The sequence below is a fragment of the Epinephelus lanceolatus genome, chromosome 19 (genome assembly GCF_041903045.1).
Source record: "Epinephelus lanceolatus isolate andai-2023 chromosome 19, ASM4190304v1, whole genome shotgun sequence".
Classification (NCBI taxonomy): domain Eukaryota; kingdom Metazoa; phylum Chordata; class Actinopteri; order Perciformes; family Serranidae; genus Epinephelus; species Epinephelus lanceolatus.
This window is the reverse complement of record NC_135752.1, coordinates 2,581,114-2,601,376: the sequence shown is the minus strand read 5'-3', so window position 1 is coordinate 2,601,376 and position 20,263 is coordinate 2,581,114. Positions and strand designations below refer to the sequence as shown.

The following is a 20,263-nucleotide window of genomic DNA, read 5'->3' as shown; positions in this document are numbered from 1 at the left end:
GGATAAAATTGCGATATTGAGAAGAAAGCAGAAATTAAGGGATGATGATCGATACAACAAGGTGTTTATTCGCTCAGCAAAATCACATGTGGAGAGACTATTGGATTTGAATTTCCACACCATATTAAAGGAGATCCTGGCAGGGAAAGACTTTGTGGTGACGGGGAATGGATGCATTGTGAAACGAGATGAAGATCACCCACGCCGTGTTTCAGATCACAGAAGATGAAATGTTTCTTTGGCCCATCATGATCACTCTATCACTCTAGCACACTGGAATGTGAATGGATGGTCTGTAGGAAACTGTAAGTTAAGATCTGTTATTTTGCATACTTTGAAACTGGACATAATTTCATTGAATGAGACACATCTGTATAATTGACCTGGACGGTTATAAGTGGTTTGGTTATAATAGAGTGAAACATGTGAATGTTCCCAAGGGTTCAGGGGGCATTGGTTTTTTTGTTAAGAATGATCTGCTGGAACTTTATAGAATAGATGTCATAGACAAACAGGTGGATGGTATTTTAGGTTTGAAATTCCTCCATTTGAAATCAGGATATATATTTGTAGTTTTCACCTTTTATTTGCCACCTGCAATGTCAGTATGGGGAAAGGACGCCTCGCTTTTCTTTAATCATCTTTTGAGTCAAATTTATTTGTGTTCAGAAGTTGAGGCAATTTTTGTCTGTGGAGATTTCAACAGTAGGATTGGTGCATTTGATGATTATGTAAAAGAAGTGGATGACATGCCCCCTAGATCCTCTTTGGATGATTTTGTAAATAGGCATGGGGAATCAATGATCGAATTTTTAAAAGAATCAAAATTATACATTGTTAATGGAAGGACATGCCCTCTGAATGATAATTATACATCTGTATCTGTTAAGGGTAAAGCTGTAGTTGACTATATATTTGTACCATATGACTGCTTACAAATCTGTGACTCATTTGAAGTATTAGCTCCAAATCAACTAATTAAACTTGCAAATTGCATGGATTTAATTGGAGAAAGATGTAGAGTCCCAGATCATTCTCTATTGTTGTTAAAATTCTTAATAAAGACTGACGCTTATGAACATACAGTTCTTCAAGATAGTCACCTACGTTCCTCTACAAAAAATAAAGTCAGCAGGGTTTTATCAACCAACTTTTTGTCTTCTGGTTTACAACAATTAACTTTTTTGAAATTGAAGAATGATTTACAATTTTGTTTTAGAGAACAACAGTCTAGATAATTGGTATGGTAGTTTTTGTAAACTGATCAATAAAGAAATAGAGGTTGATAATAAAGCTGGAGACAACCATTGTTCTAAAAGAAAGTTACGTAGCAGGAAACCATATTGGAATAATGAGTTAAAAGAATTATGGCAGTCTATGTGTAAAGCTGAAAAATTGTTTATGAATTGTTCAAGTAACTATATGGAGAAGAAGAAACTCTTAGACGCTTTCAAGAATAGGCAGTGCAGGTTTGACAAAAGATACAGATTCTATAAAAGACGTTTTCAAAGAGGGCAGACAATAAATTTGAAGAAAATTCAAACATCAAATCCCAAGATATTTTGGTCCGAAATTAACAAATTGGGTCCAAGGCGGGTTTGGAAAATACCTATGAAGTCCTGGGTCCTGATGGCAGTATTGTGATTAAGTTATCTGAGGTAATTAATAGGTGGGAGAGAGACTTTAAAGGTCTCTTCTCCAGTGAGATCTTATATTTTGATGATAACTATTATAAAGACATATGTTTGAGGAAAAATGTGTTAGAGAGCCAAATATTAAAGGAGGAATACTGTGTAAATGAGGACCTTAATAAGGATTTTACTGATAATGAGGTTCAAACAGCTATCAGTAAAGCCAAATTGGGGAAAGCAACTGGAGTTGAAAATATACCAATTGAGATATTAAAATCACCTAAATTATTTGATATTTTACGCAAATTATTTAGAATATGTTTTGAATTTGACAAAATACCATCTATGTGGCTTAAATCTATTACAAACCCAATACCAAAATCCCAACGTGAGGATCCGAGGGTGCCATTAAATTACAGAGGGATCAGCTTAATGAGCACAGTTTACAAGTTGTATTCTAATGTACTTAATTAGAGGCTCACACTGTATTTAGAGAAAGAACGCCTCCTTGTTGAAGAGCAAAATGGGTTTTGTAAGACAAGGTCATGTCTTGATCATATCTTTGTACTGATTACAATTATAAGGAATAAGTGAAAATAAGTCAACATACGCCTGCTTTATTGATTTTCAGAAGGCCTTTGATATGATCAATAGGGACCTTTTAGCTTATAAACTTATTGAGTATGGGGTGAATGGAAAATCCTACAGGGCTTTAAAAGCTCTTTACAGTGAGCCCATAGCATGTGTAAGACTGAATGAGTATCACACAAACTGGTTCCCAACCTTATCAGGGGTGAAACAGAGCGATGCTCTGTCCCCCACACTGTTTGCAATTTATATAAATGACTTGGCTAATGAAATTAAAGCTTTAACTTGTGGCGTAATGTGTGGAGGGGAAATGATAAGCATTCTTTTGTATGCAGACGATATAGTTTTACTATCGCCATCTGAAGACAAATTGCAGCAGATGCTCTCCTACACTAATGAGTAGTGTAAAAAATGGAGACTGCTTATCAACCAAAAGAAAACTGAAATAATTCATTTTAGAAAACCTTCATTTATTTGTAGTACTTACCAGTTTAAAGTTGGATCACATAAACTGAATTATGCAGACTCATATAATTACCTTGGTCTTTATATTGATGATTGATGAACATATGAATTTTATGAAAGGTGTTAAAGTTCTGTCCAAATCAGCAGGTCGAGCTCTGGGAGGAATTATTGGTAAGAGTAAAAATTTGAAAGATATGAGTTTCCAAACATATTCCAAGCTGTTTCAAGCTTGTGTATGTCCAGTGCTCGACTATACTGCTGGGGTTAGGGGCCTTAGAAGTATTTCTATGTGTGAATCAGTACAAAACAGTGCTATAAGATATTTCCTGAGTGTGCACAAATATGTACCAAAGTTGGCTATAGTGGGGGACATGGGATGGGAATCATGTGAGGTTCGCTGTAAGATATGTACTGTTCAGTTATGGAATCGGTTACTTAATATGGAAGAAAGTAGGCTGACAAGGCAAATATTCAATTGGGATAAACAAATTAATGGTTCCTGGTCCAAAGATGTACGTACATTATTGTGTAGTTCTGGGTTTGGTAATGCCTTTTTTAATAATGAAAAACTTAATATTAATTTCTTTAGAGAATCTGTGTTCACTGAGGAAAAAGTACAGTGGGCAGATGATATATGGACTAAACCAAAACAGCGTACTTTTACAAGGCTAAAAATTGAATATGGTACAGAGAATTATGTTGTATATAATTTGTCAAAAAAGCAGAGATCTTTATGTGCCCAGCTGAGATCTGGCATTTTACCTCTGGCTGTGGAAACTGGACGGTATGTTAATTTAGAAGAAGAAAGACGGATTTGTCCAATATGTTCTTTAAATGACACAGAAAATGAGTTTCATTTTGTTTTCTACTGTCCTTTATATTGTGTGTATCTCCAACATCTTGCTGCACACACTGAAGGATCTCAGCTTCCTCAGGAAACAGAGTCTGCTCATCCCCTTCTTGTACACAGCATCGGTGTTGGCCTTCCAATTCAGCATGTTGTCTATGTGAATGCCGAGGTACTTGTATTCCTTGACCATGTTGATGTCCACTCCCCGTATGCACAGGGGTTGAGAAGCTGTCCTCTTCCTTCTGGTCTTGGCCACGTTCAGCAACAGGTGATTTCTTCCAGCCCACTCCACAAAATCATCCACCAGTGCTCTGTACTCCTCCTCCCACCAATCACTTATACACCCAACCATTGCAGAGTCGTCAGAGAACTTCTGCAGGTGGCATGACACAGAGTCATACTGAAAGTCTGTGGTGTACAAGAAGAAAAGAAAAGGAAAGGAGAGAACAGTCCCCTGTGGAGCTCCTGTGCTACTCACCACCACGTCAGACAAAACACTGCCCTTGTTGCAGCAGGTAGATGACGGCATCATCCACTCCCAGGTGAGGCTGGTAGGCAAACTGCAGAGGGTCCAGCAACGATATCACCTGCGGCCTCAGGTGGGCCAAGACCAGCCTCTCCGGCACCTTCATCATATGAGATGTGAGGGCAACTGGTCGGTAGTTGTTGAGGCCAGATGATGTTGACTTCCTGGGGACTGGAACAAGGCAGGACATCTTCCACAGCTCCGATGCTCCCCCCTGGCTCAGGCTCAGGTTGAAGAGATGTTGCAGAACTGGCACAGGTCCTCAGAACCCTTGGTCTGCTGATTGTGGCAATGTATGCATCCTTAGCTGCGTCCTTAGCATTTGCATACCGGAGATCCAGTGTGCTATTGTCTCTAGTTGGGCAGTCAACATACTCATAAAATATTGGAACTGTTTTGTTCAGTGTGGTATAATTGAAATACCCAGCAATCACCACAAAAGCATTTGGGTGCTGAGTTTGAAGCCTTGCGACTGTTGAGTGAATGACGTCACTTGCTACCGCTGCATCAGCTGATGGAGGAATGTAAACAGCAGTAACAATGGTAACAGCCAGCAGTTCAATGTCCAGGCTACAGAAACGTTCTTTCACATAACATGTCCCAGATAACACCAACTCTCACTCATACAGTGCAATCCTTCCTCCCTTCTTCTTACTGCTCCGTGAAACATCTCTGCCCACTCTACTGTCCTGAAGCCGGGTACCACCACGCTGTGGTCTGGGATATGCAAGTGCAGCCATGTCTCCATAAAACACAAGATGCTGCACTCACGGCATGCCCTCTGGGTCTTAATCAGTGCGGCGAACTCGTCCGTCTTATTTCCCAAAGACTTCATGTTCCCCAAGATAATTGCTGGGACGGCAGGTCTATATGTCTTTCTTTTCTCTCTCTGTTTGGCTCCAGCTTTGCCCAGCGACTCCTCTGCAGCTCTCCCAGGATTTCAGGCCTTGCTTCCGGCAGCAGCACAGGTTTACACAGTGTGATCAGCTGTTCTCGTGTGTAAACAATGCTTTTGCCTTTCTCAGCATGGCTCTCATTTACAAAGAGTGGCAAAAGTAACAGAAGAGCCGAGAGAAAAATAGTACTCTCTCTTTCAAGCCCCGTTTCCGCCAAACAGTTTCGGTATGGTACCTTTGGAACCAAAAGACGCGTCGACATTTTCTGAACAAAATAAAACAGGCTGCAGTGAGAGTCTCTCTCCACTGGATATTTAAAAATAGTGGGTTTGTACATTTAGTCCTTCTAAGGCAAGCTCAGGGTTTTTTCTTTTCTTTGAGAGAGGATCAGAATATATGCAGTTCACATAACCTGGCTGAAATTAGTATATATAAACGCTTAAAGACTCCACTCATTACTAAAAGTGTATGTCATACAGGGGCGCTGCTGAGCTGTCGATGGAGTAGGACGTGAGTTTGGAGGCTTCTGCCAATTCCGATTAAAAGATAAGATAAGATAAGATAAGATACACCTTTATTGATCCCACAATTGAGAAATTCCAGTGTTACAGCAGTCAAGGGTAAAGAGTCAAATTAAAGTTTTCAATATTTAAAAACTTTTAAAACTAGGCATGCAGAAAAAAGTATAAAAGATACAAGAAACAGCAATAAATAATAACAATAATAATAATAATGATGAGCAGTGGATAAAAAAAGGGAGCAATGGATTAAAGTGAACATATTTAGTGCAAGTGAATATTGAATGTGCAAATAACAACATGAGGGACAACAATGCTTATAGTGGTGTCCATAAAGTAAAGTGTCCATAGTGTCCCTAAAGTGTCCATGGTGCAGTTTACTGTGAGCAGTGCTGGTTATGAAGCCTGACAGCAGCAGGCAGGAAGGACCTGCGATAGTGTTCCTTCACACACTTTGGGTGAAGCAGTCTATCGCTGAAGGAGCTCTCCAGAGCTTTTATCTCCTGCAGGGGATGGGAGTCATTAGTCCTCAGAGATGATAGCTTGGCTGTCATCCTCCTTTCTCCCACCACCTGCACAGAGTCCAGAGAGCATCCCAGGACAGAGCTGGCCTTCTTGATCAGCTTGTCCAGTCTCTTCCTATCTGCAGCCGAGATGCTGCTCCCCCAGCAGACCACTCCGTAAAAGATGGCTGATGCCACCACAGTGTCAAAGAAGGTCTTCAGGAGCGCCCCCTGCACTCCAAAAGACCAAAAGAGCCGCCTCAGGAGTTAAGTCTGCTTTTGCCTTTCCTGTATAGTGCTGTTATGTGATCAGTCCAGTCCAGTTTATTGTTAAGATGAACACCCAGGTACTTATAAGATGTCACCATCTCAATGTCCTTTCCCTGGATGTTCATCTGTGTTGGGAGGAGGAGTCTGCGCCTGCGGAAATCCACCACCAGCTCTTTGGTTTTACCCGCGTTGATCTGAAGGTGGTTCCTCAGGCACCAGTCCACAAAGTCCTGGTTCAGTTCTCTGTACTCCCTGTCGTCCCCATCTGTGATGAGGCCGACTATGGCAGAGTCATCAGAGAACTTCTGCAGATGACAGGTGGGGGTGTTGTGTGAAAAGTCTGCAGTGTAGAGGGTGAAGAGGAACGGTGCCAGCACCGTCCCCTGCAGGGCCCCCGTACTGCAGACAACCAAGTCCGATACACAATCCTGGGTCCTGACATACTGCGGCCGGTCCGTGAGGTAGTCCAGGATCCAGGATGTGAGGTGATTAGCCACCCCTATGTGCTTCAGTTTGTCCCTCAGAAGCGCAGGCTGTATGGTGTTGAAAACTGTAATTCATTTGCGCTTTTTGTTCATATACTCAATCTTGACTTACTCCACTCTGCTTTTTGTCTGCACGTTTAACTCTGGAATACATTAAAATGTCTGGAAAGAACAGGAAGACTCGTAATACTATCCAGACACAACTGAGGCCTAGTCAACACACCGTGACCACATCCTTGAGTGAGCTGCCTGCTCCAGCTGAGTGAGCAATGCCACAGGCTGACCCCGACATGACGCCCTCAAGCTTGAGTTGCTGGCTTTGCCGAGGAAAGACATTGGCGATATTTTTAAAAAGGAACTCCAGAAGACTCTCGGGGATGCCCTGTCCACTATCAAGCTCGACCTACAAGCCGTGAAAACACAGCTGTCGACAGATAAAGCTGCTACAGATGCTATTATGTCTACACTGAAAGGTACTGTCGGGGAAATGGAGCATGCACTTTTTGCTTGTACCGATGACATCGTTCAGATGAAAACTACTATTGAGACCCTCACTGCTAACTTAGCCAAGCTGGAGAATAAATGTGTAGACTTGGAGTCTAGGTCACGGCGTAACAACATTAGGATAGTAGGAGTTCCAGAGGGTCCCGACACTTGTGCCACTGCTGCTGTAGCTGCCTTGCTAAAGGAAGCATTCGCTCTGGAAAAGGAGGCAGTTTTGGACTGGTCCCACCAGACCCTACAACCCAAGCCCAAACCTGGTGCATGATCACGAGCCATCGTGTGCAGATTTCATTATCACAGTGTCTGTGTTGACATCTTACGTCGTGCGAGAGAGCTCCGACAGATTAAAGTCAAGGACTTGACCATTTCAGTCTTCCCGGACCACACTGCCAAGATAGCCCGGGCTTGGGCAGCATTCAACCGTCAGGCGCCAACTTCCGGACATCAACGGCGCTTGTTATGGATTATTTCACCTGGCGCAGCTTTGCATCACATACAACAGTGTTCAGAAAGACTTTGTTTCAGCGGAGGAAGCCAGTGACTATGTCAAAACCTTCCTGTCAAAACTTCTGGGTAAGCTGTAATAGCTCTGTTAGAGCAGACTTTTTTCATTCTTTAGTGCACTCAGGGTTGTTACTTTACAGCGCTCTCCTTTGTAATTAAAATAATATTATTGTTATTATTATTATTACTGCTTAGAGTTCGTTCACTACCCTTAAGCCTACTATTGCACTAATAAGTGGTTTTCTGTTTTGATGCACTAACTAGGTTAGTGTTATTTTTGTTTGTTTAATATTATGCCAGAGTACTTTTTCCTTAGTCTTTTATTGGTTACTATTGTGTAACATGGTGTATACCGTATTTTGTAATTTTGTCCTGAAAAGATCAATGGAAAAAATATTGCATTTGCACTACCTCATTTTAAGCTTTTTGCATCAACCTTTATAGGACTTATTGTCATTAGTATATTTCATTTTAACATGCTATACTATTGTATTGCCTGTATTTTATTTATCTGTTCTGTGCATTAACTTGATTTATGTTATGAGGATGTTTATTAATGTTGTTTTGCTGTAATGCTCACTTTCAGACAGAACAATATTTTGTAATGTGAGTTTATAAAAAATATGTTGTATTTGTCATTGTGCGCATACTGTTAATCAGATTTTTAAATCTGTAGGAGTCTTTTCTCTTACTTCCTTTGTTTATTTGTTCTGCTTAGTCTCCCAAGTTGTTTTCACATTATTGTGGACGACTTTTGGTTACTGTGGGAAACGCTGCTGTCTCCTTTGCTCTGTGGTTATATGGGGATTTTGGGGGTGTGTGTGTCTAGGGGTTTGTTGAGGGGAGGGTGTCCCACTTTGGCTCTCTATGGCTATTTGTGTTGTTTATTTTACTTAAATGGCTAACAGCAATATAGATCCCAGCATTGCTGGGGCAGGCACACCTCTCAGATTTATTAGTTGGAATATTAGAGGTATGGGTAATCCTGTCAGGAGACTCACCTCCAGATTAAAGATCATCATATATTGCCCTTGGGTACATCAAGTCTTATGCATATACAGTACAGGCCAAAAGTTTGGACACACCTTCTCATTCAATGCGTTTTCTTTATTTTCATGACTATTTACATTGTAGATTCTCACTGAAGGCATCAAAACTATGAATGAACACATGTGGAGTTATGTACTTAACAAAAAAAGGTGAAATAACTGAAAACATGTTTTATATTCTAGTTTCTTCAAAATAGCCACCCTTTGCTCTGATTACTGCTTTGCACACTCTTGGCATTCTCTCCATGAGCTTCAAGAGGTAGTCACCTGAAATGGTTTTCCAACAGTCTTGAAGGAGTTCCCAGAGGTGTTTAGCACTTGTTGGCCCCTTTGCCTTCACTCTGCGGTCCAGCTCACCCCAAACCATCTCGATTGGGTTCAGGTCCGGTGACTGTGGAGGCCAGGTCATCTGCCGCAGCACTCCATCACTCTCCTTCTTGGTCAAATAGCCCTTACACAGCCTGGAGGTGTGTTTGGGGTCATTGTCCTGTTGAAAAATAAATGATCGTCCAACTAAACGCAAACCGGATGGGATGGCATGTCGCTGCAGGATGCTGTGGTAGCCATGCTGGTTCAGTGTGCCTTCAATTTTGAATAAATCCCCAACAGTGTCACCAGCAAAACACCCCCACACCATCACACCACCTCCTCCATGCTTCACAGTGGGAACCAGGCATGTGGAATCCATCTGTTCACCTTTTCTGCGTCTCACAAAGACACGGCGGTTGGAACCAAAGATCTCAAATTTGGACTCATCAGACCAAAGCACAGATTTCCACTGGTCTAATGTGCATTCCTTGTGTTTCTTGGCCCAAACAAATCTCTTCTGCTTGTTGCCTCTCCTTAGCAGTGGTTTCCTAGCAGCTATTTGACCATGAAGGCCTGATTCGCGCAGTCTCCTCTTAACAGTTGTTCTAGAGATGGGTCTGCTGCTAGAACTCTGTGTGGCATTCATCTGGTCTCTGATCTGAGCTGCTGTTAACTTGCGATTTCTGAGGCTGGTGACTCGGATGAACTTATCCTCAGAAGCAGAGGTGACTCTTGGTCTTCCTTTCCTGGGTCGGTCCTCATGTGTGCCAGTTTCGTTGTAGCGCTTGATGGTTTTTGCGACTCCACTTGGGGACACATTTAAAGTTTTTGCAATTTTCCGGACTGACTGACCTTCATTTCTTAAAGTAATGATGGCCACTCGTTTTTCTTTAGTTAGCTGATTGGTTCTTGCCATAATATGAATTTTAACAGTTGTCCAATAGGGCTGTCGGCTGTGTATTAACCTGACTTCTGCACAACACAACTGATGGTCCCAACCCCATTGATAAAGCAAGAAATTCCACTAATTAACCCTGATAAGGCACACCTGTGAAGTGGAAACCATTTCAGGTGACTACCTCTTGAAGCTCATGGAGAGAATGCCAAGAGTGTGCAAAGCAGTAATCAGAGCAAAGGGTGGCTATTTTGAAGAAACTAGAATATAAAACATGTTTTCAGTTATTTCACCTTTTTTTGTTAAGTACATAACTCCACATGTGTTCATTCATAGTTTTGATGCCTTCAGTGAGAATCTACAATGTAAATAGTCATGAAAATAAAGAAAACGCATTGAATGAGAAGGTGTGTCCAAACTTTTGGCCTGTACTGTATGTATATATATATATATATATATATATATATATATATATATATATATAAAATGGAAATTGTAATTCTGTAACCTGAAGTAGGGTATTTGTGTTCAATAAAAATATTTGAAAAAAAAAAAAAAAAAAAAAAAAGTGTATGTCATATAAAAACTCAAATAATGGTCAGAGTTGTCATATGGAATATTTAAAGTGTGTTGATTGATTCACGTCGTGATCTCATGCACTGAGTAACATTACAAGTTAACGTTCCACCTTAAATGTTGCCAGCAGTCGGCCCAATGAATGAAGTTACTTTTCTCAGACTACAGCTGCTGCAAGAGGCAACAAAACATCCTTTCATTTTATAGTTACCGTTTACTAAGAAAACTCCACAGTATGAACAGTGGTTACATGAGCCTCAAAACCAGCCACAACTCAGCCCTGACCAGAGTGACCATCTGCTACTCACCAATCAACGGACTGCAGTGTTCACAGCTCCACCTTTTCGGTGTTAGGTACCCCAACAGAAGGGGTACCAAAAATGGTAATGGTACAGAATGGTTCCATTGGTACCATCCACAACTTTTTGCAATGGAAACAGCAAAAAGCGTATCGAACTGAACTGAACCATACCAATCTGCTCGTTGGAAACGGGGCTCAAATGACATGTGCTGTCCGTCTGTGTTTTGATCTCCTCCCTCTCTGTTTCAGCACTATAACAGAGAGCACCCTGATATACAAGTATACCTACAAAAGCCTAAAATGATTATGGCACAGTGATTCCATGCCAAACCAGCAGAATTCTTGCAAATGGACGGTTTATCTGTGAGTCTGGTTATACAGTGATAGGAGTTATGATAGGAGACAGCCAAGCTTCCTCAGTTGCACCTGGGGAGCACTCATTGATGTCATCCTGCATTATTAGCTATGTGCTTTTGTTTACTTAGAAACAATTTAGTGTGGACAGTGAGAGAAATAAAATAAGTATGTCTCAGAGTAGATTTATTGAATTATCATCATGGTCTGACCATAATGAATGGTCAGTTGTTGGAACTGGCCATTGCATTAGTGCTGCACGGTATACCGGTACTAAAATAGTACCACGGTACTAGAGTATTCCAAACAGTGCTATACTGCATTCGGAAAATACCGGTACTTTGAAACTGATTCAATTCATTAATTTAGTTAATTTATTTTACTCAATTATGCACACAAATGCCTTTCTTGTTCCTACTGGAGCACAGATTGCGCAAGTGGTGTGTATGACAACACCTGTATCAACATTCACAGCTGGCGCACGTGAAAAAAGACAAGAGAAAGTCTGCCTTGCAAAGGGAGACAACACGAAACAACACAAACTTGGTGGAACATTTCAGTTACCAAACCGTGAAGTCCGTACCGAGGTACTTACCGAACCATGATTTCTTTGGTACCGTTACACCCCTACTATTTATTGTTCTAAAGGTTTGTATCCAAAAGGACTTTTCCTTAGGAAAAGTGCCGAAGAGTATCGAAAAGTACCGAAATTCATATTGGTATTGGTACCGAAACAAAGATTTTGGTATCGTGACAACACTACATTGCATATTTGATCTCTTTATCCCTTTCTCTGGTTGGAGCATTCAAGGCAGCAGTAATATTGCCATGGTGATGAAGCTTAAGAACAAGCTTCTCAGGTTTTCTTCATGGACACAGAATAAATGGTTGTTTCCATGGTGATCTGAGGTGTGGTGAAGCAGAGAGGTGTAATCTGGTGCAGGCTAGTTACTAGGGATGTAACGATCCATCGATCTGGATCGATATATATCGATTTAATGATCAACGGTCCAATCACATTGATGCAAGGTGAAAACATCTATCCATATCGTCATCTTTAAGATGCCCAAAAGAAAGACGATGAAGATAACATTATTTACTCGGGAATAAATCAGACAGAGCACATGGCGTATGTAAACAATGCTGTTACGAGATAAAACATGACGCAACGTTACCTGCCTGGACGAGCATCTCACTCCGCTAAGTTCTTGCTGTAGCAACATTAGCTGCTCCGTTTTAACAATGATCGGCTGAAAAACCGTGCATGCAGGCTGAAATTCAACCAAGCTGTTTTGTCAGGAGATACAGTGACTTTAACCACCAATAATAACGCTGCATGTAAATTGTTAAGCTATGAGTAGAGAAAAAATGTCTGCTAGCTGCTGGGCTAATTTATACAATGTACATGTACATGCTAAAGCTAATAATGGGTGATTAACAAAAAAAAATGTGTTGTCCATGAACCTTGACAGTTAATACTGAGCTGAATGTTATACTTTTGTTGAATGATCTTGTTGTTAATCTGTGTTTTATGGCTATTTGGAGAAGTTTTCCTTCAGGGCTTTAAGCCAGATATTCCTTTAGTTTTATGAAAAAGATTATGGTTTGGGTTAAAATGAAAAGATTTCGTCCAGAAAGGTCTCTCTGACAGAAAGCCATAAAGGTTAGCTTATCCTATGTGCTGTTTTATTTGTGTCAGTTAAAACTGAACTTTACTGCACTTATTATTTATGTTATGTGTTTTATGGCCAAAAGTAAAAAAAAAAGAAAGGGGTGGCAGCGCCTTCTGTAACAGACTGTGTTAAATGGGCATTTAATATCGCCTAACATCGATCACAGACCCCCGAATCGTTCTGAATCGAAATCGTATCAGACTTTGTAATATCAGAAAATATCGTATCGTTGTCCAAAGAATCAATATTGTATTGCATGGTAATGAAACTAGTGATTTACACCCCTAATAGTTACTGAGCATTAGTTCTGACAGCTATGGCTGCTACTCCCAAGCAGCTGGGAAAGAGGGTGGAAAGGAACTTTAACAATTAAGGCAATTTGTGATATTTCTGCTGGTTTGGCATGTGGAGAATCACTGTGCCAGAATAATTTTAGACTTTTGTATTTGTATAGATTTATTAGTGTCAGGGCTACTGTCCATGGTAATGAAACAGAGCAGGAGGAGATCAATAGGCAAACGGAACATGTCAGTTACATCAGTTCATGGTTGAGGACCCTATGGAATCTAATTCCACCCCCACTCCCTCTCCCAATGTAGCTATCCACAGACAGAGGGGGAATACCAGGAACAAGAGAGAGAGAGAGGCTCAAATTCCCTACTGATCACATTTGTTTATTAATCATAGCACTAACATGTCGCCTGCAGAGAGCTTTTTGAGCTGAACCTCTGAAGAGTTCTCTGTAAAATCCACATGGTGGGAGGCGGTTAGAAACAGTCGTTTCTAAGTGTTAAACACTTCACATTATAACATAAAACATTTCACGTTATAACAACACAATAGTATATTGTTATAACAAGTTTTTTTTTTTTCAAGAATTGTTTCTTGTATTAGCGTGATAAGTTTGTGTGGCATGAAAACACACTTTAAAAAAAAAAAAAATCTATTTTTTCACTCTTTTGTCACTAACACACAGGTCCGAAAGAAACTTGCTAAATAAAATACAAATATCTCAGCATGGTTACACTGGCAGTTTGAATGATACAGACAGTAAAGGTACCTGTAGGTGTCTCCGATGCGATCACGGAAATAAAGAAAGTCCCTGTGATCATGGAGCAGGAGGTCCCCAGTGTTGAAATAGATATCTCCAGCTTGAAACACATCCCGTAGTAATTTCTTCTCAGACTGGGCCTGGTTGCCAGCGTAGCCCAAGAACTGGTTCATAGCTGTCAGAGGAGCTACCAGGATCCCTGCCTCTCCTATGCATAGAAACAAGAAGTCCATTTAGTGGACACATGCACTCTTCCTCTGAACATACAGCTATGTACTACAGACGTTCATGTTAAAGAACTTAGAAGTGTATTAATACCCATTTGTGCTCGTATGCATCTTCCAGAGTCTGTTCTGACTGGCTCGTACGTTTGTGGATCATATCTCAGGAGTTCAAAGGGCATAGAAAGCTGAAAAAGAAAAAATGATGAGAGTTGTGGCTTGATGAGCCATTGCTTTAGCAGTTACCATCTGACTGATGGGTTCCAGGCTTCATAAGGGCATTGCTTTATACCATACAGCTAATGAATTGTTATATACGTATCATCTCACTACACTGCTCAAAAAAATTAGGGGAACACTTAAATCACACATCAGATCTTGATGAAAGAATTATTCAAGTTGAAATTCTTAACTGATGTACATTGTAGAATTTGTTGAGAACAAAATGACGTAACAACAGTCAGTGTAAACCAAAATCATCAACTAACTGAGGGCTCAAAAATCACTTAAAATCAATTTAAGTAAAAAAATGAAAATTGAAATCACAGGCTGATCCAACTTGCATGAATTCTATCACAGCAACTCATAATGTGACTCAGTAGTGTGTATGGCCTCTGAATATCTGTATACACTCCGGACAACGTCTGGGCATGCTCCTGATGAGTCAGCTGACGGTGTCCCGGGGGATCTCCTCCCAGACCTGGATCAGGGCCTAGGCTCCTGGACAGCCTGTGGCAGTACTAGGCGACGTCAGATGCACTGATACATAACTTACCATTGGTGCTCAATTGGATTTAGGTCGGGGAACAAGACGGCCAGTCAATGGGTGCAGTTACATGATGGCTTCTCATTCAGAATGAAATAAATCTGAATGAAATCATTCGGAATTAAAGTCTTTCCATGTAGTTTACATGGGAAATATTCATTCCGAATGAGGGTTTACACAGGAGATCAGTTTAATCGCCTTTTAATCGCCTGTATTTGGGTCCGTGCAAGGTTTGGGGCAGGGAAGGTTTCTGATTGATAGGGGGCGGGGCAGATGTTACATGTTTACGTATACTGGAAGAAAACACTGTAGTCCTCGCTCCGGATAACAAGATGCTTGACGACGCTGTTCTTAGTGCCTTTTTCGGGCTTGTTTTGCTTATATTCTTGAAGCAGCAGTACGACAACAACCTTGTTCTGCTAATGCTTCGTCTGTTGAGGAGGAGAAGGGAGGTAGAAGGTCGAAGAAGGGAGACAGAAGACCGTGCTGTGGCTAACGGAAACCGCTTAGTGCAACGAGTCTGACTGCTCTATCTCAGCCCGTTGCTATGCACGCTATATACGTCATCACGATGCAGAAAGACCAGAATGAACTTAAAGAGGAATGAGTGTATACAAGTGCAAGAAATTCTTTCATTCGGAATTAGAAACAGAATATTCCAGCCCCTTACATCGGATTGAATTTTCAATTGCATTGGCCATTTTCATTCCGAATTAGGTGTTTACAAGATCACTTTTAACAGGAATGAACTTTCATTCTGAATGAAAAGGGAATTAAACTGTCCATGTAAACGCACTCATTGACATCAATTCCTTTGTCATCCTGAACTGCCTACACACTCTGGCTACATGAGGCCGGGCATTGTCCTGCACCAAAGTTATAATAGTTTTGGATTTTTCATTAATTTTAGTTTTTATTCTGTCTTGACATTTTGTTTTTAGTGTTAATTTTAGTTTTTTTGTAAATTGTGGTATTTGTGGAGTGCAAGATTCAAAATCATCAGAATAAGTATTGTACAAGAAAAACTCAACAAAAGATTCATTCATTCATTCATTCGTTCATTTTCGATAACCACTTATTCTTCCGTAACCGCTTATCCTCTTGAGGGTTTTAAAATGGATCAAGAGAACAGATGAGTAGTCATCCACAAATCAAATATAACAGTCCACAAGATAGCAGCCCTAAACGCAAAATGTGTGCAATACTGCTTCTGAGGTTAGATGCAGGTAGTGTGCAGGGTAAAAATCAACATAGCCAATAGACTAAAGACACACATAAACATAACAACATGATCCCATTCATGAGACACGTCACATTGCTTAGCAGCCAGAAGTCTCTGGGAGCTCAATCCAAGAAAAACCTGAACAAACTCAAGAACCCAATAAACTCTACACTATGATGAAGCATGAAGCATGGTGCACTTTACATTCTTACTCAGGTTCTTAAACTTATTTCTTTGTTTTTGCTATTTTTCTTTATATTTCTTTATATTTCTAATTCTTTTTATTTTTTTTATAAACCTCTTGAATCTTGAATAGAGGTTTGATTCATTTAGATGAACCAACTCAAAACTACTTACATAACAATTGCACTAGAGGTGCAGCAGCTTTATAGCAAATCACTGCAGTTGACTAACAATACTTTACCTCGCATGTTATATTTGACATCATAAAGTGAATACAGTGAATGTTTTAGACACTGGAAGTGCACACGTGTGGTAGAACACAGAGCCCCACAGATGGTTAAGATACTGCTCCATCTCAGCTGGACGCTAATGTGCTTTACTTTATCATGTAAAACTTACATAGCCCTCTGTCCAACATTGTAAACAAAAACAAATTGAAGTCTTTGCCTTATGAATGAATGAACTATCTCAAACACAGCTTTTCAAGATTTTGTGTGTGTGTGTGTGTGTGTGTGTGTGGCTGGCTGACTGTGTGTCTGTGACTGTGTGAATGAATGTGTGTGTGTGTGTGTGGGTGTGCGTGTGTGAGAAAGAGAATGAAAGAGATGGGTGTACTTCAGTCAAGTGACATTTCTTGTTTTCTTGAGGAAAACACGCTGCTCCAGAAATGTGGTTGTTCTGTTTCTCAGGGCAGATGACAACAGTCCACACACAGAGAATATTCACTCTAAAAAGGCTTGTGAGGCAGGGGCACTAACAACATCCAATGCCACGGGATACGTTTTGGATAGACAGCGTCTCTTGATCTCCAGACCTGCAATGGTGTCTCATTAAACACACCCTGTTTGGCGTCATAAAAATACTTCTTCATTTCAGTCAACAGACTATTGGTCACATCAGGCTAATTTGTCAATGACATGTTGACCTCCATATGGTATGCAAGGAAGCAGTATTTTTTTAAGGACAACAGGAAGGGAGCTTATTGGAGTTTGAGTGGCCCTTGCAGTAGCAACACCATTTTGAGAAAAAGTAGCTGGGTTATACTGTGCAGCCAGGTTTTGCACTAAAGACTGTGCTGCCCTTCTCACTGGCACTGTGTCTGGTGTTTGAAGAACTAGCAAAACACTTGGATCCATTAGGCAGGCTGCTACTGGTTTAGCATCAAACTGTGGGGAATCGGGGCTAAGAGTGGCAGCAAAACGTTCTCACAAGGACTTCAGCAGCACTTGAGCTAACTGCTTCCCAGCAGTAGTCGTCAGCAGGTGTGCCTCAAGGGTGAGTAGGCACTGGCTTAGTGGTAGAGCAGGCGCCCCATGTACAACGCTGTTGCCGCAGCGGCCCGGGTTCGACTCCAGCCTGTGGCCCTTTGCTGCATGTCACTCCCTCTCTCTCTCTCCCTTTCACACTTGTCTGTCCTATCAAATAAAGTTAAAAATGCCCCCCAAAAAAATCTTAATAAAAAACAAAAAGGTTGAGCAGGCATGTCACTACTTGTGAGAGTGACTGGCTGTCACTCTGAGGGCTCTAGTTTCCCGGCTCAGCGCAGGGTGGCGCAGGGTGGCGAACCCCACGCAGAGCTAGTTTCGAGCAGCGTAACCCGAGGCGCGCTCAGTTTGGTAGTTTGGCAGACCGAAGTGCGCTGAGACGGGTGTGGCGGCGCAGCGGGGGGAGGTGTCGACAGATCCAGCTTGGCGCAGTGACAGTTTCGTGCCAAAAGGCTTCGCCGAAGGTGCGCTAAAAGCTCGCCATCTGAAACCAGGTCTACTGTCAGCGCAGGTGAAGCGCAGCTGGTGTAAGCCAAAGTTTGGCTGACCGGCGGACAGTGCGCACACATCACCAAAACCTGACAGGCAGGTTTCCAGAATATCAGGCACATTAACAATGCAATAAATAGCCACAAAACCACTATTTAATGCAACTATCTGCAATCAGCACATAAATGTATCTCTATATCGACTGTCCCGTCACATCTGATGTCAGATCAAAGGGGATTGGCACCGTTTGGCACGTTTGGCACGCGTAATGGAAACCCAACCTGATTTGATTAACACAGCCTGCAAACTAGTGAGTTCACATCTCTCTCAGCCAACCACAAACAGCCACAGCATCAGATAGGGAGTATATATTCAGCATCTGTCATCTTAGAAAAGTCAAAAGAAAAGAAACAGTGAGACTGCGAGAGAGAGAAAGAGAGAGCGCGTGCGCACGAGAGAAACGCAACATTGATTTACAATTGTGGTGACCTCCTCCCAGGCTACCTTTGCATCATCAGCCCGTGGAGGTCTGCTCGCAGTTCCGTATATTCGGACACTGCGAGCTTGGACCTCCCGGACCAAAACATCAGTTTCCTCCTGGGAGAAGTTTGGCTGTCTGACGCTGCTGCTCTCTTCTGCCATGGCGAATTGAGTAAACTCTCATTATGCCTTCGCGCGGCACATTTAAGGGCGAGGAGAGGGGCTCATTTGATTGGTGTGATGTGTGTAAAACCCACTCCACGCCTTCTCTCCTCCCTCTTTCCGACTTGCGCAGGTAGGAGGGACGGAGGTGGGAAAGAGGAGTAGCTGCGCCAGGCGCACGGTGTGCCAAACTTACAAAATCCGCCTGGCCACACCCAGTTGGCCAAGCGCAGGTGCCGCGCCCGGTCTGCAAAACTAGAGCCCTGAGGCTGGTCTGTGTGAATGGCAAAGGGCTCAAGCAGCTTGACCAGGTTCTCAAGCTTAGTCCAATCGCTGAGGAAAAGTGTGCCCATGCCTAGCTCCTCAAGTACTTGGTTTAGTTCAGCTCTGATCTCCAGCGGTCTTCTTGCATATCTATTGTGCTGTTCATGCATGTGTTACAATCCTGGACCAGAGTTCTGCCACACTTTTTAATCATTGCTATATTTGCCACTAACGATTTCCCCATAGCATGTACCAGGTTTCTCGCTCTTGTTATGAATGAATCAGCATTTCGGTGCTATATGGCATCTTTCAATATCAATCTGAAGGGTGTTCAGCTCACACTGTTCTCCCCAACATCTGGCAGGTCAAGTTTTTTGCAAAGCAAAAAGAGAAAACAGACAATTAGATTATTTAAGCATCAAATGTAAAACACACAACTTACTTTTTAACAGGTGTATACTACTTGGTTTGGATTTTTTATTTTTATTTTGAGTAGGCTTATATCAGTAGTCAAAAGTGTACTGATGTAGGCTAACTGACTACAAAAACATTGGTCTTTTTTCATGTCACTAATGACTAGTCTAAATAGTATTAGTCATTTTAGTTATGAAAGAAAAAAATAAAGGGACCACATTTTCATATCAGGCATAGTAGGGCAGGCAAGGTTGGGTAAGGTTCCTGTATAGACAGGACCAAATGCTATCTGCAGTATGTATGAAGTACATAGCTGCAGTAAAAGAAAGCAAGTAAACAAGGATTCTCCTCTCTCTTTTCCCCTGTTGAACTCTATGGGGAAATATTAAGTAAAGCTTAAAATGCTGTTTGTGACATATCCAAAATTAAAAAAATAGCCACAATTCATCCTGCCTGTTACCAGCCCGTCTTGGCTGAGCCTTTGAACCATCAGCTGACTCCCCACTTTGCTCTCTGCTTCTATCCTCAAGTAGCCACACAGCCTTGATGATGTTGGAGCTGTTATCTGTCACAATGAGCAGCACCTTGTCTTCTCCTACACCCTGCATCTGACACAGCAGGCAATGGATTCCCCGGTGTGTGGGTGCTCCATTCGGTGTAGGTTCAGGCAGATGGTTAACACAAGCTGACACACCCATGAAAGATGCTGTTAATCCTCTCTTGCTCCAACCATCAACACATAGGGTCAGCTTCCTTGCCCCCTTTATGATCTCTTTCAATTTCTGCTTTGCCTTATCCATCTTAGCCCCAAAAAGGTTATTAACTCTTGTTTCTCAGAGAGGCTACCTT

At 41.6% G+C, this 20,263-nt stretch overlaps 1 protein-coding gene across 2 annotated transcripts in view; it reads right to left on the bottom strand.

Annotated features, from left to right (window-relative positions):
- Positions 1-20,263, bottom strand: part of LOC117269610 (long-chain fatty acid transport protein 2) — a 66,627-nt gene that overhangs the window by 7,055 nt on the left and 39,309 nt on the right. For both annotated transcript variants that reach the window (XM_033646771.2, XM_033646770.2), the window contains 2 exons: positions 14,267-14,357; positions 13,958-14,156 (listed from right to left, as the gene is read on the bottom strand). In XM_033646771.2, coding sequence (XP_033502662.2) covers positions 13,958-14,156; positions 14,267-14,357 — 290 coding nt within the window. The remainder of the gene's footprint in view (positions 1-13,957; positions 14,157-14,266; positions 14,358-20,263) is intronic.